Source organism: Trachemys scripta, chromosome 3 (genome assembly GCF_013100865.1).
Source record: "Trachemys scripta elegans isolate TJP31775 chromosome 3, CAS_Tse_1.0, whole genome shotgun sequence".
Lineage (NCBI taxonomy): Eukaryota > Metazoa > Chordata > Testudines > Emydidae > Trachemys > Trachemys scripta.
In genome coordinates this window covers 20502789-20528899 of record NC_048300.1, presented here as the reverse complement: position 1 = coordinate 20528899, position 26111 = coordinate 20502789, and the positions used below count along the sequence as shown (strand labels likewise).

At 46.0% G+C, this 26111-nt stretch overlaps 1 protein-coding gene across 1 annotated transcript in view; it reads right to left on the bottom strand.

Annotated features, from left to right (window-relative positions):
* USP34 (ubiquitin specific peptidase 34) overlaps window positions 1–26111 on the bottom strand; it is a 272737-nt gene that overhangs the window by 19384 nt on the left and 227242 nt on the right. Inside the window, exons 56-65 of the mRNA XM_034764180.1 lie at window positions 24001–24086; window positions 10427–10595; window positions 10263–10337; window positions 9356–9507; window positions 8915–8963; window positions 8714–8818; window positions 8540–8584; window positions 6832–6936; window positions 5878–6025; window positions 3995–4629 (exon numbers count right to left, since the gene is read on the bottom strand). Coding sequence (XP_034620071.1) covers window positions 3995–4629; window positions 5878–6025; window positions 6832–6936; window positions 8540–8584; window positions 8714–8818; window positions 8915–8963; window positions 9356–9507; window positions 10263–10337; window positions 10427–10595; window positions 24001–24086 — 1569 coding nt within the window. The remainder of the gene's footprint in view (window positions 1–3994; window positions 4630–5877; window positions 6026–6831; window positions 6937–8539; window positions 8585–8713; window positions 8819–8914; window positions 8964–9355; window positions 9508–10262; window positions 10338–10426; window positions 10596–24000; window positions 24087–26111) is intronic.

The following is a 26111-nucleotide window of genomic DNA, read 5'->3' as shown; positions in this document are numbered from 1 at the left end:
GAATTTCTGTGATCTCACAAAGGTGCTTAGGAGTCTGAGATCTAATATGGTCTCCATCCCGGATTCTTTTTGGGGACCAGAAAATACTTGGAATAGAATCCCTTCCTCCTGTGCTGGATTGGGACCACTTATATGGCCCCCATGCTTGGAAGGGAAATGTCTCAGTAAATGATTGTGAGATGTGCTCCTGAAAAGGAGCAGGGAAGGGAGGTGGGTAGGGGAATGTAGATCAAACAAAAGGAGTAATCCGATGTTATGGCTTTCAAAACACATCTGTTGGATGTAATCTGCTCCCCACGCAATTCAGAAATATGAGAGATGGTCTCCAAAGGAAGAGATGTTGTAGGAATGGTGCAGCTGCATAGTCCTCAGGTGGGGATATTCTAGACTCTTGACCAAACCATCAAAATTGATGCTTGCAAAAAACGAACATCTGGGTGATGGAATCAGTTCCTTAGGTGGCTCAGAAGGCCAATGGTATGTAAAGAACTGAGCCAGATGATCTCTCGGTGCCATTTTTGTTCTGCTACATTTTCTTTTGTTTGCAGATGCATATATGGAGAGGAACCTAAGAGTGGCCCTGGAATCTTTCAAGATATGGAGAGATTCTTTGGTGGACTCAAAGAGGAGTGCAAGTCCGGTAAAAGGAAGGTCTTCAACAGTATTTTGGACTTCCCTAGGAAACCCAGACAGCTGTAGCCAAGATGCTCTAGAAATGATGACTGTAGTGGAGATGGAATATGCCGCAGCATCAGCTGTGTCTATGGAAGCCTGCAATAGGTTCTTTCTAGGAGCTGACTTTGGCTATGATGGCCTTGAACTGGCCACTATGTTCTGCAGGGAGATATTCAACAAAATTATTGCATTTTTCATGGGATGGTTATATTTTGCCATCTGAGTTTGGTAATTTGCAATCTGAAATTGCAGGGTCATTGAAGAATAGCTCTTAAGACCAAATAGGTCAAGTTGCTTTTGGTTTTTATCACAGGGCATATACTTTGTGTGATTTGTCTGCCATGCCAGCTGACAGCCGCCACAACTAAAGAATTTGCTGCAGGGTGGGAAAACAAAAATTCCAATTTTTCCATTGGGATGTAATTCATTTAAGAGCCTGTTTGTACACATGTGGTGTGGCGGCATGAGTTTGCCAGATGGTCTTTGCAGGATCCAGTAAGACTTCATTCACTGGTAGAGTCAGGCGACTGACAGCTGTTGTATGCAAAATGTTCAACAGTTTGTTGTGACTCCTGGACCTCCTCTAACAGAATCTGTAATGAGTCAGCAATGCATTTAACAGGTTTCTGAAACTGTTTAAAATGGTCAGCAAGAGAAGGAAGGGGCATTATCTCCTCATCTTGGGACGATGATGAAATATTAAGTCTTCAGTGTCACTTCCTTGTCCACTCTAGCCTCTTGCTCCTTGAAAGACTTCTTCTGAGGTTGGGGCTGTTGAGGAAGGACTGATGGAGCAAGACAATGTCTCTCTCAATGATCTCCTGGAGAGGATTTAGGTCTTGAGAACTGCTAGTGATAGGCAGCTCATGGATCCCAGTATGGCCAATGAGGTGGACCATAAGGCAAAAGAGGGGCACCTGATGTTGGCCATGCCAGTGAGAAGAGACACAAAATTGTTTTTCCCTTGGAATTTCCCTCTCAGTGAAGGCGGTCGGGAAAATGTCCCTTTGATGATGGACAGGAGATCCCTGTACTGAAATCTGGGAGTCAAAGGAATCACTCTCAACATAGTCCCAGGGCAGGGCAAACAGTGAAGGTGAAGATGGCTGTTTGTCCTGTGCAGTAGGTACTAGAGAACTAGAAGGTACTGGGTAAAGATAAGGGACCAGGTGACCCAGATGATCTTGGTAATAATAGTTATCAGTACCCATTAACAGTAGAGACTTTGTATGAAAACAACTCCCTGGAGTATCTAAATTCCTGTAGCACTGGATGTATGGAAGAAAAGGTAATATGAGGCTCCATCATGGCCAGAGTTAGTACCAAGAGCTGACTACTTCAGCAGTCCCATTTTAGAAAATGGTGTCGATGATGACTATTTCAGCAGTACATGTTAAATAGATGATGACAGTACTGAGGATGTTGATGATTCTTTGGTGTCAGTAACAGAACCAATACCCCAGAAGTTGTAGGTAATGCTGATCTCCAAGAGGCAGAGTGCTTGGAGTTTCTGCTAAAGCTAAAGCTTAGACAGTACCCGAGTCGGTTTTGGTAACAATGTATGTCTGGCACTGTGTTTTTTCAAAGCACTGAAAGTCTTCAAAGAGCTCCTGGTACTGGAGCAGCCTGGAGCCTCAACAGTATTCCCTCAGGGACCTGAGGTCTCCCAAGTAGTCAGTCTCTGAGGTGAACAGCTTCCCTTCGATGAAGAGTCTCTGTTAGGAGATCTAGCTCTTCTAGTTCGTAGCCTCATCAGTACTCTGCATACTCTTCTCCTGTGAAGATCTTGGTGACTGGGATATAGAGGTTGATGGAGCACTAAGTGTACTCAGAGGCTGATGTACAGGGGGTTTTCTGAGCCTGGATCCGAAGCCAGTTGCAGGGTTTGCTCCACCATAATCTTCCCATTTTTCGTGATCTACTTTTAAAAGAAATGCAGATCTTTTAAGTGCAAAGTATGTGGTGTCTCAGTCATTAACTAGGGTGAGTTTCTGGCAGGAGAGGCAGCATTTGAATCCCAGGGATCTTGGCATACCTTGCCAACAACAACCCCCAAGACTGCCCGTCAGGTGGGAGGGGAAGGAGTATTAACAAAAAAGGAACCCCTTAAATCCAAAGAGGTATAAAACTAAGTCAACTAAACTAATGTCAAATTAACACTAAAAATGTAAGGTTAAGCTATAAACTAAACTTGAAGCAGGCACACTAGATGCTCCATCTCAGCTTGTAGGGCTGTTGAGAAGGAACTAAGTGAAGTTCTCCTGCACAGTTCTATATATCCTCAGTATGGGGTACAAGGATGTCTAGAGTGCATGTGCAGGCCAAATAGGCACTGCTATCGAAAATCTCCAAAGATGCATGGGGTGCACTTGCACTTGAAATGGAGCACCATCAGGGATACTATTGAAGAATCACCTGTGGTTACCCTCATTTTTAGTATGCTTTTAGGAAATCTACTGATCCCACAATGCTCCATCTCATAGTGGGAATGGAAATTTCTTAGATAGCATCACTGTAACAGAGATAAGCCCTCAGCTGGCCAGGGCTTGAAAACTCCTGAATAAGATGGACCAGGATAAACTGTTTATTTCAACCAGAAACCTTCCATATGATTGGTCACACAGTTTCATCCCCATTTACTCTGAAAAGTAACTGTGTGCCAGATAAACTGGTGCCAAATAAACTAAGTTGCTCATAAACAACTTTTTAAATAATTATGTACATTAACCTGCAAGAAGACATTGTAATTATTTTACAGGGGAAAAAAAGTTGCAGACAACATTCTTTCTTAAGGCAAGATATTATAATGGTCAATGTAGCAACAATTTCTAAGAGGTACATAGACTTTACAATAACAGAACAAGTAACTACCCATTGTTTGCACAGGACACAATGGGCCAAATTCTGGCACTGCTCCAGCAGCTCAAAGCAGGTGAAAAACTAGTTTAAGAGATTTCCTTGGTATAGTTAGCTTTACACTATACCACTTCCTGGCCTCACCAAAAAAGTTGCTCTTAACTGTTCCTCATGACCAGATCAGTGTACAGAAGCTCCAGGATCAATGGGAAGCACAAAGAGACACCTTTTCATTCCCAAGCTGCTTTGCTGCAGAAGAACTGGTGCTCAGGGGCTCACCCTATAAGCTTTATGGTTATTCATAACAGGAACTCAAGACTCAATAATATTTTTGCTTTTAGGTATGTAAAGTTGAGCTTTTGTCAAGTTCAAAGTATTTTTTATAAAAATATATAGTCAAGCAATAACTGAGGAGGCATTTAGAACAAATGTCAAAATATCTATTCAGAATGAATGTACTTACTCCTGGGTATTGACTGGCATGTGGTGTGAGATTCTTAAAGGCCCACTGGATATTCTGATGAGAAGCCAGCTGTCTTGTGAATGCAGGTGACTGTTCGCAGCATAACCGCAGAATGCCATAATAGGCAGGCAGCATCCCACGGTTAAAGAGCACCACATCCTGATCATCATGGTCTGCTAGGATGTAATTGAAGGCAATGTTCTTTGTCACCACAGGATTCTGTACAATAAGGCGTACATTCTCTGGGCAGTCAACACATACGTTATACCAAAAAGAGAGCAAAGCCTGTTTATTGTGGTTGGTGGCTATAGCTGGCTCAGAAAGTTTAGGCTGGAAAAGGTTCCACAAGTCCATGAAATAAGTGGAAAACATAAGTTTCTCAGTTTTTGAGATTAAACAGTAAGTCATGAAACTAAAGTAGGGCACCAGTTTAGTAGTGCCATGAACAGCAGCATCAACATACAGTTTTGCTCTTGAAAGCAGGCCAAGAAGTACATTGTAGACTTGATGAAGAACTACTGTAGTATCTGGACTGAGAGGCAGGTCACGTGTAGGGATATGCAAGGATCGAGTTGATCGGAACATCTGACGGAATGAATTGCTTGGAATAAGTGACACCAAAAGGTAGGCTGCAGCTTCAAAATAAAACAAAAAACAAATCTGTCAAATCTTTGAACAGGACATACAGATTAATATTTATATGAGTATTCCATTTATAGCAGTTTTCACTAGTGGATCAAAAAGCACTTTACAAAGTTGGGGAGTAAAAGGGATAGCAAATCCCATTCCTACCTAGAATGCAACTATTTGGTGAAAATTCTAAGGGTAAACTCCTGGACTACCCCTTCCCCTGAAGCCTCTCCCATGTGATATTTGGACCATATTAATTTAACTATGTCAGACACAGAAAATGTAAATGTATCATCATTCAGGTTAATAAATCAAATTATGTTTTTCATCAAGTAAAGATAACATTTATTGATGAGATACAGTAGGTATCAACCAAGTGAAAGTTAGTTTTACTGAAGATAATTATCTCAAGGTGAGTAATCTGTGTATAACAAATAGGCACAATAGCAAGAAAATTCCATTTTCACTTGTAGCAAGAAAACATTATATATAATAACTAGGGCCCTACTAAATTCATGGTCCATTTTGGTCAATTTCATGATCATAGGATTTTAAAAATAATAAATTTCATGATTTCAGCTATTTAAATCTGAAATGTCACAGTGTTGTAATTGTAGGGCTCCTGACCCAAAAAGGAGTTTTGAGGGGGTTGCAAGGTTATTATAGGGGGGTTGTGGTACTGCTACCCTTACTTCTGCACTGCTGCGGGCAGCAGCACTGCCTTCCAAGCTGAGCAGCTGGAGAGCGGCAGCTCTTGGCCAGGAGCCCAGTTTGGAAGGCAGAGCCTCCACCAGCAGCAGCGCAGAAGTAAAGATGCCATGGTATAGTATTGCCACCCTTATGTCTGTGCTGCTGCCTGCACAACTGGGCCCTCAGTCAGCAGCTACCTCTGTCCGGCCACCCAGCTCTGAAGGCAGCAGCGCAGAAATAATGGTGGCATGGTTTGGCCAACAGCCACCGCTCTCCAGCTACCCAGCTCTGAAGTCAGTGCAGAAGTAAGGGTGGCGCAATACCATGACCCTCCTAAAATAACCTTTGCTCCTCTCCCCCCCCCCCCGACTCCCTTTTGAGGCAGGAATCCCAATTTGAGAAACAGTGGTCTCCCCTGTGAAATCTATGTAGTATAGGGTAAAAGCACACAAAACACCAGATTTCACAGCCCATGAAATGTTTTTCATGCCATGAATTTGGTAGGGCCCTAATAATAACTTATAACCTGAAGAGCCAATTTCTTTAACTTATATAAAACTTACAAGTTCTCACTCTAGGATAATTGTGTGCCAAAAGAAAACGTTCAACCCAGTTCTCCATATTTTGCAGCACCCAACTGTGGGCTAGTTTATTTCGAGGTGTCTGCACTGCCAGCCAATCCAAGCACTGAGATGGATTGTATTCAATCACCTAGAAGAAAAGAGGAAAACAGCAGCAAATAAAATACAGTATATTTTGTAGTATTTATTGTATCAAAACCAACTAAGAATTAGTAAGATAATGGGTCAATGAAATCACAGTCAATGGGTTTTGTGTTCCTAAATCACTTATGCACTTTTGAAAATCCCATCCCCTATTATTAGATCCAGCAAATAAACTCTATTTACATCTTACAGTATTGTTTAAAAATGTTTACAAATTTAGGGGGATACTTTCAAGGATGCTACTTAACCAACCTTGAGAGTAATCCCATTTATAAAAATATTTTCTTTTTGTACTTTTTGCCAAGATGACGCATATCACCTCTCATCCTTCAAAGATTTCAAAGTGGGACATCTGCCAGTGTGACAGCTGCCATGATGACCAATACCAGGGATTGAACTGAGTACGTCTAGAGCTGAAGGCACAGTTTATGTTGAAGAGAAAGGCTCTCAATGCCTGCACCCTCTTCCCTTTCAACACCTTAAAATATACTTCTCCCACAAGACCTATTATCTTGAAGTGACTGGGTGACAGAGAGTCTCCTTATTTGTTTATAAAATGCCTTACACACTATGGGCATTATAAAAACAGACAAATTATTTCAGTGTTATGGGCTATCAGCTTATCACTGTTTCTTTGAATGAGAAGTGATTACTAAAATATAACTTCAAACTGACACGGTGGAAAAGGAAGGATAACAATGAACACGCCCTTTAAAACACTGTCAGTATTTTAGCAGAAAAAAGTGATCAAGGACAAAAAGAATCCAGTATGATTTGTTCTACATACTGTACCTCCCATATCCTCTGCAGGATGTAAGAAGCAAAGGGTGGCATTCCTGGAGGACCGCCAGCAAACTCCATTAGCATAGTCAGCAATTTGAAAAAAGGATTGGCTGCCTGTAATGCAAAAAGATACATATATACATTTTGATCACTTTTAGTCAAGTGATACACTTCTGTAAATATATACTTCTGTAAATATTTCTTATGTTAAACCAAATACTTGCATAAAAAAAACTTTGAAAACAGACCAGATATCAGAACAATTTTAATAATCTTTGACCTTTGTCTAGCTGTAACCTGTGAACATATATAGTAGGACAAAGGCTTATATCCTTTCTATGCTGCAGTAAATAAAATGCAACAAGTAATGATCATACTAGGGCAAGGGTAATCAATAGGTAGACCGCAGGCCAAATCCAGACCACCAAATGCTTTTGAACAGACCCTGAAATCTTTTTATTTACTTATTATCATTATTGTTGTTATATTTTAATTATTTTCTCTGGCGTTTGGACCTTGACTATACACCTTGGCCAAGAAATTTGGACTTTGACAAAAAATAATTGACTACCCCTGCACTAGGGATCTCAGTACTGTAGCAGTATTCGCCAGGAGTGGATACCGTGATCTCACACACTTGACAGCTTGGACATTGCTCTCAGTAGAGGGCAGTGGTACACTTGCATAGTGTTGGAGGACAGACAAATATAGCACATTATTATATAGATGGTATCACTCTCACTGTAAAATTATCATCTTAATTTATTTGTATGAAGGGTAACATTTTCAAATGTGTGTGTCTCAGTAACCCGAAACCTTGAAAATTTTACCCAAAACCAATCAATCATTTGGTCATTCAGGGTTCAAACTGATTACTAGCTTTGGGTTACCTTTGAAACTACCCAACCATTTGTAACCTATCATACTGGCTCTAATTTTACATATTTTTTTAAAGTTTGCTAAGACTAAACTAAATACTGGGTTTTTTTTTTTTTACAATTTACTCTTCATCAATGACAAAATGCTACTGGGGTGAAGGGAAAAAAGCATTAAAATGTAGTGGATGTCAGCCCATGTGTAGGGAAGTGGATTTGTCACAATCTGATATTGCCTCTTCTAACACACAAAGCAAAGTTGTCATGACATTGGTTTAAGCATGTGCTTCTTTTCCAAGCATGATCAGGTCTCCTTCCTTTGCCATGCCCCTATTTTTCTCTTTACTTTTTTCTGACAGTAGCAAATGAAGATGGCCTTATCTGGGCATACGTTTCCCATTTTGCACATCTTTACCATGTGGAATGCACACAGAGCTCTCAATATGCTTGTTTTTTAGAGCAGAGATTTAGTCCACCTAACATTTGTGTGCATCTAACTGCAGAACTTTGCCCAAAGACTTGCACAATCACAGGATAATCTGTTCTCTCCACTTATCTTAGTCCACAGACATTTCTATTTATCAGATAATTTCTCTTAACTCTTTATGTGAAGAATCTAAAAAAGTGCTATTTGGTTTTGAGCAAAGTGATTATTTGGAATTAGGTAATCTATTTTAGAAAAACTGGTATAAAATGTAGTAAGATTTTATTTCCTCTCATGTAAGTTTTAATGGATCATTTTCCATGCAGAATTCTTTGGCTGTCAAAAGATTAATTTAGTAATTTAAAACAGAAAAAGATTAAGACAAATCATTTAGTAGATAGGCAGTTTCTTTACATACCTCAGGAGTCAACTTTGCTATAGATGTGAAAAGCATGGACACAATCTTAAAAACAAAACACAAACAAAACTCACTTTTAGATTCACATTTGTTCAGTTGTAACACTAAATCACCCCAGTACATTGTACAGTTAAACCCTTTCAACAAATAGCAACAGCAGTGGCTGGTACTTACGTGTTCGGCAAGTCGATTATTGTACCGACACAGGCTGAAAATGAGATTGCAGGTTTGCCTGATGTTGATGCCATCACGGATATGTTGAAACAAGAAAGGAAAACCCTGTAACAAGTACCAAGGTATTATTAATATCTAACAACTTTTAATGAATATTTTTTTCAAGATAGTTGATTATATTTTCACATTTAGAAGTATTACCTTTCCTCCTGTTAATGCTGCCATGTCGTTTTGTGACAAAGTCAAGTGCCTAAAACACAACAAAATATTTATCACTTTAGCATAGAAACCATTAAACTGGATTTATGTACTAGCAACCAGGGAACTGAGTATGTCAGCCCAAGATCCTCTCTACTATAAGTTTTAATGTTACACCTAAGAGAAAATAGATGAATTAAATTAAAACTGCTACTATAATTTTAGCATGGTAAATAATTAAAAATTAGGCCTATAAAATGATTGTTCAATGGTCTTACTAGGAACTTAAGTCATTTGGTCAGCAAAGAACTCAATATTATACTTTAAAATGCCTAAAGACACTGTGCCAGAGTACGATCTCAAATTACACTATTGTAAAACCAGAGTAATTCCAGATTTATACAGTACAATCAAAATCAGAATCTGTCCCTTGGAAGTTCTTGCCTTTCTGAGCGAGACTGTTCAACCAGAAGAGCAATGAGGGCAATCATCTTTTCAAGTGCAGCAGGCCTGTATTTTTCTTCTGCTAATGAAAGAATGTCTTCCTCCTCCTCCTCCTCCTCTCCTTCCTCTTCAGATAGCACTTCAACTTGCGGCTGGATAAACAGGGGGGGGGGGGGGGAGAAGATCCATAAACTCAATAATAACATTATATACCAGAGTTTTAAAGAGACTGCTAAATGTTTTAATTTTTTTCTCAGTTTTGAGCATTCCAAACACCCTAATTTGCTTGCACAAATCAAACCAAACAGACATCTAATGATCTGCTTTGCATGTTCAAATATTTGCATGTAAAAAATACAGAACACAAATTCAAAAGCTGGGTTAAGATCATCCTATTTATCCCTTTATGACAATTTAATTAATTGCTAAGAAATTGCAAGCAAGTTTAAAGTGTACATGAAGTGAGTTGGTAGTCTCAGTTCACATCTTAGCTGATAGCAGTCTACATAATACAAACTGTTGTCACAAAGGGCAATATTACTGCCAGTCTCAGCAGAAAAGCCAAGGACTAAATGGGTATGGAAACTGACCTATCCTCTCAGGCCTAAAAGAGGTAACTCTAAACCAGATTTGAGGCACACTTATAGGAAATTATGAGGAACCTGAATGTCTGCTGCTAATTCTGTACTAAACAAAAAACGTCAGTATACAGCATAATCAATCCAGCATTTTTCAGAAACACTGCATTCATTTGAGATGACCATATTACATTTATTTTTCTTTTAAAGTGAAACAATTTCCTGAACAGTTTTGATATTATTTATCAGCTGGTAAATTAAAAAACAAAGCAACGAGGATTACTTAGATTTTCATATTTTAATTATTTTTCCAGAAAAAAGTTACTTACGTTTTCAGGTCCTTTAGTTCCCATGTAGAAATGGACCATTGTTGATATGGCTTGCAATGAAAGCAAGAACTGACTCTGAAAATGTAAATATTGAGTTATCTGAGTAATACATATACATTTATATACACAAACACAATTTCTAAAACTACAAAAGCTATATTCACCTCTTCTTCTCCCATTTTGGCAAATTCATAAAGAAATGCAAAGTATTCTGTGAGATGTTTACTGTGAGGTTTAACACCATGCTCCATAATTGACAAGAGCGTCTTCACGAAGCGAGTTACACATGAGCGGCTACCAATATCTTCCACAGGACCATCCATCTCATCCGAACTGAAAACATAATTCAATTTAGTATGTTAAACTAGCATTAGACAAAATAATCTTGAACCAGTCCAAATAGAAGTTAAACAAATCTATGTTTATATAGTCCATTCTTACTGTAAAGACTCAAGGCTCTAACACAATATTAGCTATGGTAAGTATACCATGGATGACAATTATACATAACAATATAATCACTCAAACTATAAATGGCACCTACCACCAAAATGCTTGTCAGTGTTATGAGGGTGAAAATAAATTTATTAAAGCATAGTTTTAGTCAGAAGAGGAATTCTGTAAAAAAGCATAATGGGATTTCATATCTCTGACATCCACGTCAAATTTTCTCAGTTATCAAGTCAGACAATGATTATTGTACAGGAATGTTATAGTGTTGTTTGCAAATGTGACCTGTGTCCAGCAGATACATTTGTTTCAGACAAGCAACAAAAATACGGGTATCAGCAAAAAATAGGCGTTAATCATGTTTAGAAAATTTCTTCTAATGCTTTTTAAACACATTCTAATCTCAAAAATGTCTGGTCTTAGAAACTTAAAATGAACCGAATCCTCTCCCTTCCATCCTCAGCAGCTGTGCTCTTCGTGAATACTGTCTAGCCACAAGCAGCCTGATTTACTCAGTTATCTGCTTATGGCACCTTCTCCTTCTTCTCACGGCCCACCCAAAGGGACAGGAAATACACCTCTACCCAGATATAACGCGACCTGTTATAACACGAATGCGGATATTACGCAGTAAAGCCGTGCTCCGAGGGGGCAGGGCTGCGCACTCCGGCGGATCAAAGCAAGTTCAATATAACGCGGTTTCACCTATAACATGGTAAGATTTTTTGGCTCCCGAGGACAGCCCGTTATATCAGGGTAGAGGTGTATATACATTGCCTGTGCATTTTCCTTAGGTATGTTTTTAGCTTCAGTACCTGTACCAAGACCACTACAAAGAGAAACTGTTAATATCCTGGCTTAGTCTGCTCCAGGTAGAAAGCCAGAGCCTGTCTCACATCCAGCGTGTGGAGGCGGCGCTCCTCACTGGATGCATGGGGTTTGGGGCAGAGGACTGACAGAAAAATGTCCTGACCACCTTCGGGAGGAACGAGGGGTGTGAGGAGTTCCTTACACTTGGAAAAGTCTGTGCACCACTACTGGGTGAAGAGACCACTCGTGCTGAGGGGAAGTCCTGCTCAATTGACCCGCCCGCATGTTCCGGGCACCCGGCAGATGGAAGGCCTGTAGGTAGATGTTGTGAGCTATACAGAAGTCCCACAACCTGAGGGCTTCGCGGCAGAGGATCTGGCCCCGCCTTGCCTGTTGAAGAGGGACGGGGGGGAGGGGTGGGAGGGGGGCGAATGGGAGAAAACTGGAGAGCGTATCCCTTCTCCACCGTGCAAAGGATCCAATGGTCTGAGGTTATAAGGAGCTCAGGGCAGTACGACTGGTGTGCACGGCCTTCTGCTAGCACCTGGAAGGCTGGGTGGTCAGGGTCCTCATGGACAACACGGCCTCCATGTTCTAGGGACCAAGCACGGTGGAAACGGGAGAGGTGATCCCGAAATAAAGGGAATGGATCCTGGGTAGTGGCTGGCACGCTGTCCTTGAGCGCACCTTCAAAAATTTTACCTAGGCCCTGAAGGTGGTCTAGGAGGGCCTTGGTTCTGACCGGGTTGGGGGCCGGTCAACCTCCATCTACCACCTCGTCCCCGCCTTCTGGGGAAGTCCTGTCTTGGATGAGGAGGAGGAGGGTAGAACCTTTGTGGCTGGGGCCTAAAGGGCCTGCGCTGGGGGTCCTGGGACATGCATCCCCAGGGAGCGCATGATGGTTCTGGAGTCCTTGAGGCTCTGCAACCGAGAGTCCGTCTTGTCCGAGAACAACCCCTGGCCCTCGAACGGCAGATCTTGCAGTGTCTGCTGCAGTACTGGCGGTAACCCCGATACCTGAAGCCAGGAGACGCGTCTCATGGCTATCCCAGACTCTAGTGTCCTGGCGGCAGAGTCCGCTATCTCCAGGGAGGCCTGAAAGGAGGTCATAGCCAACTTTTTACCTTCCTCCACTAGGGCCCCAAACTCCTCTCTCGAGTCCTGGGGGACCAACTCTTTAAATTTACCCATGGAATTCCATGAGTTGTAATTGTACCGACTCAAGAGCGCCTGTTGGTTTGCGGCTCTGAGCTGCAGACCCCCGCTGAGTAAACCTTACGTCCGAACAAATCGAAGCGTTTGGCGTCCTTCGATTTGGGTGCTGCTGCCTGCTGACCATGACGCTCTCTTGTGTTCACTGAGGAGACTACTAGTGAACACGGGGAGGATGTGTATAGAGGTACTCATGGTCTTTAGAGAGGACAAAGTACTTCTTCTCTACACCTCTGGCAGTGGAAGGGATGGAGGCCGGGGTTTGCCATATGGCATTAGCGTTAGCCTGGATCGTACGAATAATGGGCAACGCCACCCGGGATGGGGCATCAGCTGAGAGGATGCTCACCACCGGGTCCTCCACCTCCACTATCTCCTCTGCCTATAGGTCCATGTTCCGTGCCACCCTACGTAACAGGTCTTGGTGGGCACGGAGGTCTATTGGAGGTGGGCCTGAGGTTGTTGTGCCCCTTCCGACAAGCAAGACGCTGATCTTGAGGGCCAGGGCGGTGCCAAGCGCGATTGCAGGGGCTCGTCCTGGAACGGTGCTGAGCGGTGCTGGTCCACAGGCGAGCGGTCTCTGCGCGGTGCCGGGGAGCGGTACCAGGATTGAGAACGGTGCCGATGGCCATGCCGGTATCGGGATTCAGATCTGGATCGTGAAGATGAAGACCGTCTGTAGACTTGGTGCCGGGAGCAGCCTCGAGAACAGGAGCAGCGCTCAGACCGGTGCTGGGAACTGCATCTGGACTCCGACCGGTACCGATGTTCAGGTCGGTGGCGAGAGGTAGACCGGTGCCGGGAGGAAGATCTGGGCCGTGAGTACGACTGGCGCCGAGATGAAGATCGGTGCCGGGACTGCGAGCAGCGTTGGGGCCTGCTCTGAGACTGGGAGAGGTGCTGCGAGTCCACGCTCGGAGATGGAGGGCGTATCAGGGCAGGCTTGCCCCTGGATTGCACCGTGCGAAGGGGATGCAGTGCCACAGTCTGAGATGGCGCCGGCTCTGTGAAAGCAATGAGGTCTTTCGCCGTCGCAAATGTCTCCGGCGTAGAGGGGAAGACAGGGCTCAAGCACAGGACGAGGCGGTAAGCCAGTCCGCACCAGACTCAACGGCCCTACAACCGGTGCCGGAGTCAACCGTGTTGATGATGCCTGCATCCTCTGGTGCTCCGAAGCCGGACGTGGCTCTACCACTGGTGCGGGGGGAGCCGGTGCCTGTTGGACGGCAGCGTCCTGGGTCTTGCGGGGTCTTTTATGTCCCGGAGACAGGGAACGGCGCCAAGGGACTTGCGGCGGACGCGGTGCCGACGGAGGATGGTGCAGTGGGGCCTTATCTGCGTCTCCTCGTGGTGCAGTACCGGAGGGCACCACCGGGGCGCTGCGCACCGAGGCGCTCAGTGCCGGAACTTGGCGTGCCGAAGGAAGATCTGGGCTAAGTGCCGCCTCCATAAGGAGCTGCTTAAGTCTAAAGTCCCGCTCCTTTTTGGTCCTGGGCCCGAAAACCTTGCAGATCTTACACTTGTCCATCTGGTGAGACTCCCCTAGACACTTCAGACATGAGTCGTGAGGGTCTCCCGTTGGCAAAGGCTTAGCACAGGTCGTGCACGGCTTAAAGCCAGGAGCCTTGGGCACGAGCCCGGCTGCGCGCCGGGTGGAAAAGGGGGGATAAAAGCCCCCTTAGCCCCCACTAACTATTTATAACTACTCTACAAAACTATTAACAACAAACTACTAATCTATAAGTATATAACCAACAACTATCTACAAGAATGAACAATTAAAGCTAGGGAGAGTGGAGAACAGCTATGCTGCGCTCCACAGTTCCAACGACCGTCACGGGCGGTAAGAAGGAACTGAGGGGGCGCTGGGTCGGCTGAGGTATATATCCAGCGCCATGAAGGCGCCACTCCAGGGGGCTTTGCCATCAAACGGAGGACCTCCCTGCAGGTCTGTGCCTCGCTGGACAGTCCAGAGAGCAGGAGCCATGATGCCCTTCTCATGGATACCGCTGAGGCCATGGACCGTGCGGCCGTGTCCGCTGCATCTGAACCTGCCTGCAGGGTTGCCCTGGCAGCCGCTGTACCCTCCTCCACCAGCGCTTTGAACGCCTTCCTATCGCGCTCCTGGAGGGAGTCCTCAAATTTGGGCAGGGAGCCCCACAGACTGAACTCATATCAGCCCAGGAGAGCCTGGTGGTTAGCCACGCATAACTGGAAGCTCAAGGACGAATAAATTTTCCTTCCAAAAGAGTCCAGCCTCCGCGAATCTTTATTTTTTGGGGTAGGAGCGGGCTGGCCCTGCTGCTCCCTGTGGTTGACCGACTTGACCACTAGGGAGTTAGGAGCAGGATGGGTGTATAAGTATTCATGCCCCTTGGTGGGTACATAATACTTGCATTCCGCTCTTAGAGATGGGGGCCAGTGAGGCTGGGGTTTGCCACAGGGCATTTGAAACTTTTGCCATCCCTTCATGGAGAGGCAAGGCCACCCTGCCCAGTGCTGAGGAGGACAGCACATTAAACAGCGAGTCTGAGGGCTCCTCCATCTCCTCTGCTTGGAGGTGGAGGCTTGATGCCACTCTTTTTTAAGAGTTCTTGGTGGGCCCTAAAGTCCTCCTGCGGAACGGAGGGAGATGGGGCTGTAATTGCCTCATCCGGGGAGGATGAGGAGGCCGGCGCGGTACTTTGGGTGGCCACTGACACCAGAAGGTCCACCACCTGAGCGGTCTCCAGGCACGGTGCCGAGGATGTATGTCCCACTAACTCCTTCTTCGGAGGTCCAGAGAGGGAGGCCAATGGTCCTTCTGAGGCTCTGTGGCACTGGCGGGGCCGGCTGTTAGGCCTGGCTGGCCTGGCCCATCGATGGACGACTACAAAGGGAGGCCGGGCTGACATACGACCTGCCGCTGTCCCCGGACCGGGAAGAGCAGCGGCACCAGAAATGGTGCTCACCACGGGACCGCCATCCCAACGTGGCGGACTGGTACCGTCGGTAACAGCTGCTCGGCGATCGGCTCCAGTGAGCGGACCCACGACGGTGAGACACCGGCGATTGATGACCGGGGCTGCTGAGGCAGTGCCATGGCAGGGTCCTGGAGTGGGACACCGAACGGGAACGACATTGACGTCCATGCCATGACCGGCTACAATAACTCCTCTGAGACGAGGACCTTTGGTGACATCTGCCTCGGTCCAGTTCGCTCCTCGGGGCAGAGTGGTGCCGAGAGTCTCGGTCAGATGGAACCCAACCAGACAGCTTGGTGGGCGTTGAGGGCAATCCACGTGGACTTTGTCCTGAACGGTCGCTGGGCGGCGAACAGCGTTGGGAACATTCCCTCGACCGAGACTAGTACTGAGCTGGGGGCGACTGCAGAGATCGCCTCCTCCGAAGTGGCGGCTTGCCTCTGGATCGCGGGGCCAACATCAGCGGTACCCCGGGTACCAGCATAGACATAACATCCCAGGCTGCCTCCAGGGCCTCCAGCGTGGAGGGCATCCGGGCAGGCCTGCTCCAAATGGGCTGGGCTTCTCAGCTCGACTTGAGTCGAAGGCCTAGTGGCCAGTGGGGATCAAGGACTGCCCGACATGGGTCTAGCCTCTGTCCCAGGTTTACTCCAGGGCTGCGGCGAAGAAGGCCTCTTTCTAGCCTTCTTGGCGTTCCCTGTGGACGGGGAGTGGTGCGGACTAGTCAATGGCGCCGAAGGGTCGCCGCGCACTGACACCTCAGTTCCCGGTGCTGACTCAGAGGGGCGCGCCAGAGCCGGGGTCAGTGCCGACTCCATCAGAATAGCCAGGAGCCTAATGTCCCTTTCTCTCTTGGTCCGAGGCATAAACAACTTGCAAATCTTGCAGCGATCGCTGAGATGGGTTTCCCCCAAACAGGGCAGACAGTCTGCGTGTGGATCACTCAGTGGCATAAAACGCATACAAGTGTCGCACGACTTAAACCTGGGGCACGGGGCATGCCCCAGTCCGGGTGCTCTAGTTAAACTAAACTAACTAAGAGGAGGTTACTCACCCTGTGCAGTAATTGACGTTCTTCGAGATGAGTGTCCCTGTGGGTGCTCCACTGTAGGTGCTGGTGCGTCCCTGCGCCTTTGCCCGGAGATTTTTACAGCAGTACTCATAGCGGCCACGCATGCTCAGAAGCTGCCCCCCGCTGTGACTCTAGGTTAATAGTACGCATGCGTGGCCGGTCTCCTCAGTTCCTTCTCTACCACGGAGGCCCCCAACTCCGAAGTAGAGGGGAGGAGGGTGGGTAGTGGAGCACCCACAGGGACACTCATCTCGAAGAACGTCAGTTACTGCACAGGGTGAGTAACCTCCTCTTCTTCTTCGAGAGATGTCCCTGTGGGTGCTCCACTGTAGGTGACTTAAAAGCTGTGTATCTTAAGGAGGTAGGGACTTCGGATCTGGCAGGAACGCCGTTGAAAGTACCGCTCTGCCCAAGCGTATGTCAGAGAGAGGGCCTTGAGTAAGGGCATAATGTTTAACAAAAGTGTGGTCCGAGGACCAGGTGGCTGCTTTACAAATGTCAGCCAAGGGAACTTTGCATAAGAACGCGACTGAGGCAGCCAGAGATCTAGTGGAGTGTGTTCTAATACCGTCTGGAGGTGTAATCTCTTTCAAGTGATAGCACAGTCGGATACACTGGGAGATCCAGTTCGAGAGTCTCTGGGTGGAAATAGGCGTGCCTTTAGAGCGGTCAGCGATAGAGACAAAAAGTCTGGAGGAAGCTCTAAAAGGTTTGGTTCTATCCAAATAGAATGACAAGGCTCTGCGTACATCTAGTGTATGCATGGAGGTTTCAAAGGAGTTCGCATGTGGTTTCGGAAAAAAAGTCGGCAGGTGTATGGGTTCATTAATATGGAATGACGAGTGGACCTTCGGAAGAAATTTGGGATGTAATCTGAGGGTAACCTTGTCTTTAAAAAATATCGTATATGGTGGGTGTGCCATGAGAGCTGCTATTTCTCCTGCCCGTCTAGCAGAAGTAATTGCCACCAGAAACGCTGTTTTCATCGAGAGGTGTAAGAGGGAGCACGTGGCTAGGGGTTCAAAAGGTTGTTGAGTTAGGGCAGATAGTACCAGATGAAGGTCCCACGGGGTGGTCGGTGGTTTAATGTCTGGATATAAGGTTTGTAGACCCTTGAGGAAACGCTTCGTAGTAGCGTGAGCAAAGACAGACGTATCATCAATTCTGTCGTGGAAAGTCGTAATAGCAGCTAAATGGACCCTGATGGAGCTGAAGGAAAGGCCAGATTGCTTAAGGCCCAAGAGATAGTCCAATATAAATGAAAGAGGTACCGAGGTAGGACAAAGATGTTGAGCAGAACACCAATGTGTGAACCGTTTCCACTTTTGAAGATAGGTCTTGCGAGTAGATAGCGTTCTGCTATGTAGGAGTACCTCCTGAACTTGTTTGGAGCAATCTAATTCGCGTTGGGAGAACCACGTAGGAACCAGGCCTTGAGGTGAAGCATGGGCAGGTTGGGGTGGAGAAAACGGCCATGCTGTTGAGATAGAAGGTTCGGAATAAGCGGCAGGGAGATTGGTGGTTGGATTGACATTCTGGTGAGGAAGGGAAACCATGGTTGTCTGGGCCACGATGGGGCAATGAGGATCACCTTGGCTCGATCCGTTCGTATTTTTATCAGGACCCTGTTGAGAACTGGTATCGGGGGAAACGCATAAAATAGGTTTTGGTGCCATGAGATCATGAATGCGTCCCCCAGGGAATGTTTGCCCAGTCCTGCTCTGGAGCAGAAATTGAGACATTTCTTGTTTTTTGCAGTTGCAAACAAGTCTATGGTTGGGTAACCCCAGGTGCTGAATACATCGTGAATGGTTTTCTCGTCTATCTCCCACTCGTGGTCCCATGGGAAGCGTCTGCTCAGTTCGTCCGCTGTGGTGTTCATGATTCCGGGAAGATAGGCTGCTGATACCCGGATGTTGTTCGCAATACACCAATTCCAGAGCTTCATAGCCTCTGTGCACAGCGAATGGGAACGAGCTCCGCCCTGCCTGTTCACGTAAAACATGCATGCAATGTTGTCCGTCATTATGCGTACGTGATGATGTTCGATTAGTGGCAGGAAGTGACGGCACGCGTTGCGAATGGCTCGAAGTTCTAGAACATTTATGTGCAGGGAGGTCTCGGTTGGTGACCATAGTCCCTGTACTGTGTGATGAGACATATGTGCACCCCACCCTGTCATAGATGCATCGGTGGTCAGAATGCGTGATGGAGCCTGTTGAAGAAGCGGGACTCCAGAACAGAGGTTGGAGTGGACGGTCCACCAATGTAGCGAATCTTTGACTGGAGTAGGCAGGGAGAGAGTCTTGTTTAAAGAATGCATATTCGGTTTGTAAACTGTTGCCAGCCACGCTTGGAAGCACCTCATGTGTAGGCGTGCATTCCGGACGACAAAAGTGCACGAGGCCATGTGACCTAGTAGTTGCAGACAGTCTCGGGCAGTTACCTGAGGGCTGTTGCGAATAATTGTGGCCAGTTGGTGTATGGAATTGAAGCGATCGGGTGGGAGCGATGCTAGCCCCGTCCGAGAGTCGAGGTCTGCGCCTATGAACTGCAGGTGCTGGGTGGGGCGTAATGTGGATTTGTCTCTGTTTATTTGTAGGCCGAGAGAAAGAAAGCACTCGACTGTGAGCCGTGTGAACCGGAGCGCCTCGTCGAATGTTGAAGCTTTGAGGAGGCAATCGTCGAGGTAAGGGAATATTACTACCCCTTGTCTCCTGAGGTGAGCAGTGACTACAGCTAGAAGTTTGGAAAAAGCACGGGGGGCTGTAGATAGTCCGAAGGGGAGTACCCTGTATTGGAAATGTGTGGAACCAAGGGTAAATCGGAGGAAACGTCTGTGGGCCGGATGTATTGTGACATGGAAATAGGCATCTTGTAGGTCGAGGGCAGAAAACCAGTCGCCCTGCTCCAGCGCTGGGATTATGGTAGTGAGGGTCACCATCTTGAACTTTTGCTTTTTGATGAATCTGTTGAGCCGCCTGAGATCGAGGATTGGTCGCCATCCCCCATTTTTCTTCTCCGTTAAGAAATAATGGGAGTAAAAACCCTTCCCTCTGTGTCGCTCTGGCACGATTTCTACTGCTCCCAGATGAAGGAGATGTTGCACTTCTTGGAGGAGTAGCTGCTCGTGAGAAGGGTCCCTGAAGAGGGACGGGGAGGGTGGGTGGGTGGGAGGTAAGGAGAGGAAGGGGATGACGTATCCAATTGTAACTACCTCTAAGACCCACTTGTCGGAGGTAATCTTCCTCCATTGTTGGAAAAAAGGTCGTAGGCGGTGTCCAAAGATTGGTGTGCCGGCTGAAGTGAGGGCGTTGCTTTCTAAACCCTCGACCAAGTCTTCAAATTTGCCTATTAGCTGGTGGGGGTTGAGGCGCCCCTGCAGAGTTTGGGCGACGTCGCTGGAATCTTGGTCGTGGACGTTGCGGCTGTTGCTGTTCCTGCGGTCTATGGGAAGGTTGTGTAAATGCGGGATAACGTGGCCGGTGGTATGGTTGGTATCGATATTGTCGTCTTCTTGCCGTAGGTGCCTGGAGACCTAGAGACCGGAGGGTTGTTCTGGAGTCTTTCATTGAATGAAGCACTTCATTCGTGTTAGAAGCAAAGAGTTTGTCACCGTCGAAGGGAAGATCTTCAATTGTGTTCTGAACTTCGCGAGGAAAAAAGGAAGAGGAGAGCCATGAGCCCCGTCGCATGACTATCGCTGTAGCGGTAGATCTTGCCGCTGTGTTGGCTACATCGAGGGCTGCTTGGAGAGCGGTGCGTGAAATGGCTTGGCCCTCAGAAACCATAGCTCTGAACTGTTGTTTTCTTTGTTCTGGAATGTCATCAATAAAGTCCATTAACTTATTATAGTTTTTATGGTCGTATTTTGCCAGGACTGCAGTATAATTAGCTATACGAAATTGGAGGGTGGAGGATGCATAGACCTTGCGACCAAACAGGTCCAGTCGTTTGCTATCCTTGTTAGGTGGGGCAGAACGAGAATACTGTTGTCTAGCCCTCTGGTTCGCAGCGTCTACTACCAATGAGTTTGGTGCTGGGTGGGTAAAAAGGAATTCAGAGTCCTTTGGAGAAATAAAATACTTCTTGTCCGCTTGCTTGCAGGTAGGTAGGCTTGTCGCTGGAGTCTGCCAGATGGACTTAGCGGGTTCTAAAAGGGCTGCGTTAATTGGGAGTGCCACTCTGGAGGAAGAGGGGGGCTGTAGGATGTTCGTTAGCTCATGCTGTTGTTCGGGAACCACGTCCAGGTTAATGTTCAGGTCACTAGCAACTCTCTTAAAGAGGTCCTGGAATTTTGTATATTCATCAGAGGGAGTGGGAGGAAGGGGAAGTAATGCTTCCTCAGGTGCTAACTCCGGGTCTGTTGGACCAGGAGAAGGGCTAGGTTTATCCTGGGAGCGTGGCTGTGTTGCCAGGCGTCTCGTGTCACTAGCATATGCATTAGGAGACGGCGCTGGATCAGTGTTGCGCCTGGTCGAGTGGCCACGGGGCATGTGTTCCCGAGGGTATGATGCCCATGGTGTCCAGTATTGCCATGGTGGCGGGTAGGGCATAGGTGGTGCCATCCAAGGGTTCATCCCCCAAGGGGCAGGGTCCTGAGAGTGGGATGAGGTAGTATTTCCATAACCCTTATTGCTCTGGGTCCGGGGCTGGGAGTCATGATATGGGGAAAAAACTCCCTGTGGATCTGCTTCCTCCTCACTGGAGGAAAACTGCTCAGATCCTGACTCAGGCATTGAAAAAGAATATGCATTCATGAGCGGAGACTGCAAGGTAGGTGATACTAGAAGATCAGCTGTCTGGATAAAATGAGTGAATGAGTCTCCTGCGGGAGATGAAAGCTGAGCCGATAGAGGCTGCTGCACAAGAGCATTCCCGCGATCGGGGCTTCTGGCTGTGATCTGTGTGTCAGAATGCCCCGCAGGCGTCGGTGCCGCGGTCGGTGCCGGGCGAGAAATGTCAGGCTGCCTCGGGTGAGGCGTGCTGTGGAATGTCGGCACCGTCTCATTCGCGGTGCCGAACGGTGCCGTAACTGAGGCAGGCAACTGGAAGCCTGATGCCTCGGCACCGGAGCTTCTCGGCGGCGCTGAAGCCTCAGGCGGCTTTTGCGCTGTTCCGGAGGAGCCTGGCTCATGAAAATTGCTGAGGCGAGGGATCACAGGCAGAGAGATCGTTGATCTGCCTGGAGAAACTTTATGCCTCATAGTCTTGCTCGGTGAGGAAAGGTGCCCCTTCTTCGTAGACTTCTTGAGCTTTTTTGAGGGGGGGGGGGGGGCCTGTGTCGGGTAGCGGAGCCGGCTTCAATGCCTGGGTCTGAAACTGACCCGATAGATTTTTGAAGCAGGAGCAGTTTGAGTTTAAGCTCCCTGTCTTTCCGTGCCCTGGAGCTGAGTTTACAGCAGTGGGCACATTTCTGGGGAATGTGAGCTTCCCCCAAACATTTTATGCACTTTGAGTGTCCGTCCGACAACGGGATAGCTTCCTTGCAGGTAGCGCAGCGTTTGAAACCTGTGGAGCCCGGCATAGCCGCGGCTGACAGAGAAATTTTTTTTTTTTTTTTTTAAACAGATGAACTGGGTAAGTAACTATACTAACAGAAAAAAACTGACAAGAACTGGTTACTAAAAAGGTAAGAGTGAAGGATTTGCTAATGAGTCTGCTGAGCTCCATCTCAGGCCGGGGACGGTTGAGAAGGAACTGAGGAGACCGGCCACGCATGCGTACTATTAACCTAGAGTCACAGCGGGGGGGCAGCTTCTGAGCATGCGTGGCCGCTATGAGTACTGCTGTAAAAATCTCCGGGCGAAGGCGCAGGGACGCACCAGCACCTACAGTGGAGCACCCACAGGGACATCTCTCGAAGAAGAACTACAGGTACCATACACTGAATGAACAAGCAGTTTTGGGGACGAGCTACAGCAAAGCTGGAGCAGAGCAGTTCCGAAGCACCTTCACTGGTGGCAAGGAGGAACTGAGGGTGGGGGGAGCGCGCAGTGCCCCTTATATTGCTCCAAGGGTTGCTGGGGCGCTTCCCTACGGGTACTGCTGGGGGAAAACTTCCGGCACCGGTGCACGTGGCGAGCAGGCACACCTATTATGGAATACACATGAGAAATCACTCGAAGAAGAAGAGGAAGTGGCTTTCCGCACCTATATGACACTGTTTGAGGCACCAGGTTTCCTTATCCTTCTTGCAGCAACCTTGTCTTAATGAGGTCTTTTAGAAGCAGCAGAGTATGGATGCTGCTATCTTTCAACTCTAATGCTGAAATTTTAAGCATCACCATCTTTTGTAAGGCAAAATATGGTGGTAAAAATTCAGAAGCTTGCAGAGGAGAGAGAGATTATAGCAGAATCTTCACCAGTACCGCATGGGGTCTGATCTTCACATTCCCACTCCACCAGCAAGAGGAAAGGTCAAGAACTTTCACACATCGCAAAAGGAACATGTGATGGCATTTGCCCCCATGGTGAAGGAATTTCTCTGACTCCACTGAGGGAAAAAGACCAGAATTCACACTGGGCTGGGTCATGCTGGGTCAGAGAACTGACACTATTTCTTGAGGCTGCCATCTTTTTCTTTAAAATCTCACATTTCATTTAAAGGAATATCTGTAGCTCTGCTGAGAAAATCCAGAAAATGTGAAATGAATATGAACAGATACAGCGATTACTGCCTGAATCTGCAAAAAGCCTAAAACAACAGCCCACAGAGATATGAACTGTTCCATTAATCCGAATTGAGAATGTTAATTCTGATCCCCAAAGATGGTAATTTAAAATGTCGATATCGTTAACTATGTCACTGCTATCCAATCATATAAGAACGGATCAGGAGGATGACAGATCTGCTCTAACTGCTGTGTTAGTGTCTCTTTTTGGTGCCACAAGTGGCAGGGAGGGGACTGATATTTTTTCAGTGGAGCTGAAAGGTCAGAGGGGAGCCCCAGGATGCATCCAAGCCCCACGAAGGGAGAGACATCCCACAAGCCCAGTGGGGCATCCAACATCATCAATCAGCCATACCAGCATCCAGGGCCAGGTAGGTTCTGGGCGGTGTTTGTTGCCAAGTGGCTTTCACTTTGTCTGTAATTGCTCCTGCTCCTACATCTCTGCTGTTTGTTTCATGCTTACAGGATAATTTAGGATAATTTAATAAGCAAATCTTTGACACAGTTGTAGCACATTTAATTACAAATAAAAAAGGTTGCAGGTGCAAATATTTTACCAGTCTTCCATTCCTGGTTGCAGATACAGATGTGCATGCACAGGCCTCAGTCTCTGTATCACATGAATACACAAGCGCTGGAACATCTGCAAAAGGATAAGTTATAAAATAGACTTTTTTTGTTTACTTTTTTAAGTATGTGTGAGTGTGTGTTTTTATAGTAAAGCATATTCAGGTTCCAAAAACCGTGTTTCCCAATACTACATGTTTCAAAATTATAGTCAAGATTAAGATGACCATATTCTATTTGCTGTAATGTTGCAGTATCAAACTCTAATATGACAGTCAAACCTGATTTTAATGAACACACCTCATGGCTGGAACCTAGATATGGTCCTACTATTAGTATATTTTGTATTATAATGAAATGGGCACCTGACAGTGCTTGTCATAAAGGTTACACAATAGTTTCCATTATTTCCTGTTCCTACATAGTCATTATTTACTTTTTGCCTGACATTTTGCATACTCTGTCTCTGGCTGTGCGTAAATTTATCTCATTGTACAATAATTCTAATTAAACTTTTTTTAAGCACATCTGTATCAAAAAATGGCTGAAATTTGAAATATACATTGTATTCACTAAGAACTAGCACATTTGCCTAAAATTTAAGCGAACCTAATAAAGCACAACTCCCATTGTGACACTGCTGCATATTTAATGAGTTATGCTTTTACACTGCAACTATTACCATAGCATCCACCCCACCTGACCTGACCAAAAGAGGCATATGCAGCAAAATCCTCCAAAAAATCATCTTAATACCAGAAAAAGGTAAACTGTGGGAATGAGATAAACAATGACTTATGATTTTGGGGTTTTATTGATACATTTTGCTATATTTTGCAAATTATAAAATTCAAGTACCGAATCTTGCAGATTCTAGCTAAGCAAGCTGTCAATGGGACTACTCATATCTCTTTCTGATGCAAGATATAGTGTATATACTTGTTCATAAGCCGAATATTTTTGATAAAAACGTGACGCATCAAGGGGGTCGGCTTATAAATGGGTCTACACCAAAATTTGATGATTTTAAACTCTATGGAATCATTGATTTGAATATCTAATACATTGCCGTTTTGTTTACCTGGAGCGTCTGCAGGCATGGAGCCCCTAAGCAACCTGTGGCCACGGTTGGCCATTCCCAGCCAATGAGAGCTGCGGGAAATGGCGCGCCACTTCCCGCAGCTCCCATTGGCTGGGAACGGCGAACCATGGCCGCAGGGAGCTGAGGGACTCCATGCCTGCAGACACTCCAAGTAAACAAAACGTCCCACCAGCGGCTTACCCTGACAGCCGGGAGCCAAAGTTTGCCAAACCCTGAAATATAGGGTCGGCTTATGAAAGGGTTATACAGTTTTTGCTATTTTTACCTAACCATCCTGGGAGGGTCGGCTTATAAACGAATGGGCTAATGAACAAGAATATACAGTAAGCTAATAAAAAAAATGCCTTCAGCTAGGCAGCAGAAGTCAAACAGCTTAGTTCTACCTCATTCCCACCTTAGTGAGGTATGAACTTAAAGTAACTGTGAATATTCAAATACTGACATTAAGTACAGATAGCTTTTTCACTTTCATGACTTTTACAGAAAAGGAAATTAAATTAAAATATTATGTTAACGAAAATGTTTCACAGTTAAAATAGCACACAAAAACCAGAAAATGCAGAAGTTAAGGTTTTAACAGCAGTATTGACTTGGGAGTGTTGTACTTACTGTATGTATTATTTTCTATTCCTGTTTCTCTGGTTAAGTGTGCAGATCACTATGTCATTTTTTATGTTACAAAATATAAGTTAATATAAACAAATATGCAGTTTGGCTTAATTTATGTTGGTGTTGCAAGAATCTTAAATTATGCCCTTTCTGACTTAGTGATTTTGACCCTGAACCATAACACTGCATTAAAGACTGTCTGGTTCTTGCTCACACACTCAGGGTATAACTGATTGCCATATGTGGGGTTGGGAAAGAATTTTCCCCCAGGTTGTATTGGCAGATTTTCACCTTTCTCTGCAGTGAGTGGGTGCGGGTCACATGCCAGGATTATCTGAGTATATATCACTTAATTATTGCCCTACTACTGCAGGGTCTCAAGCACTGGTG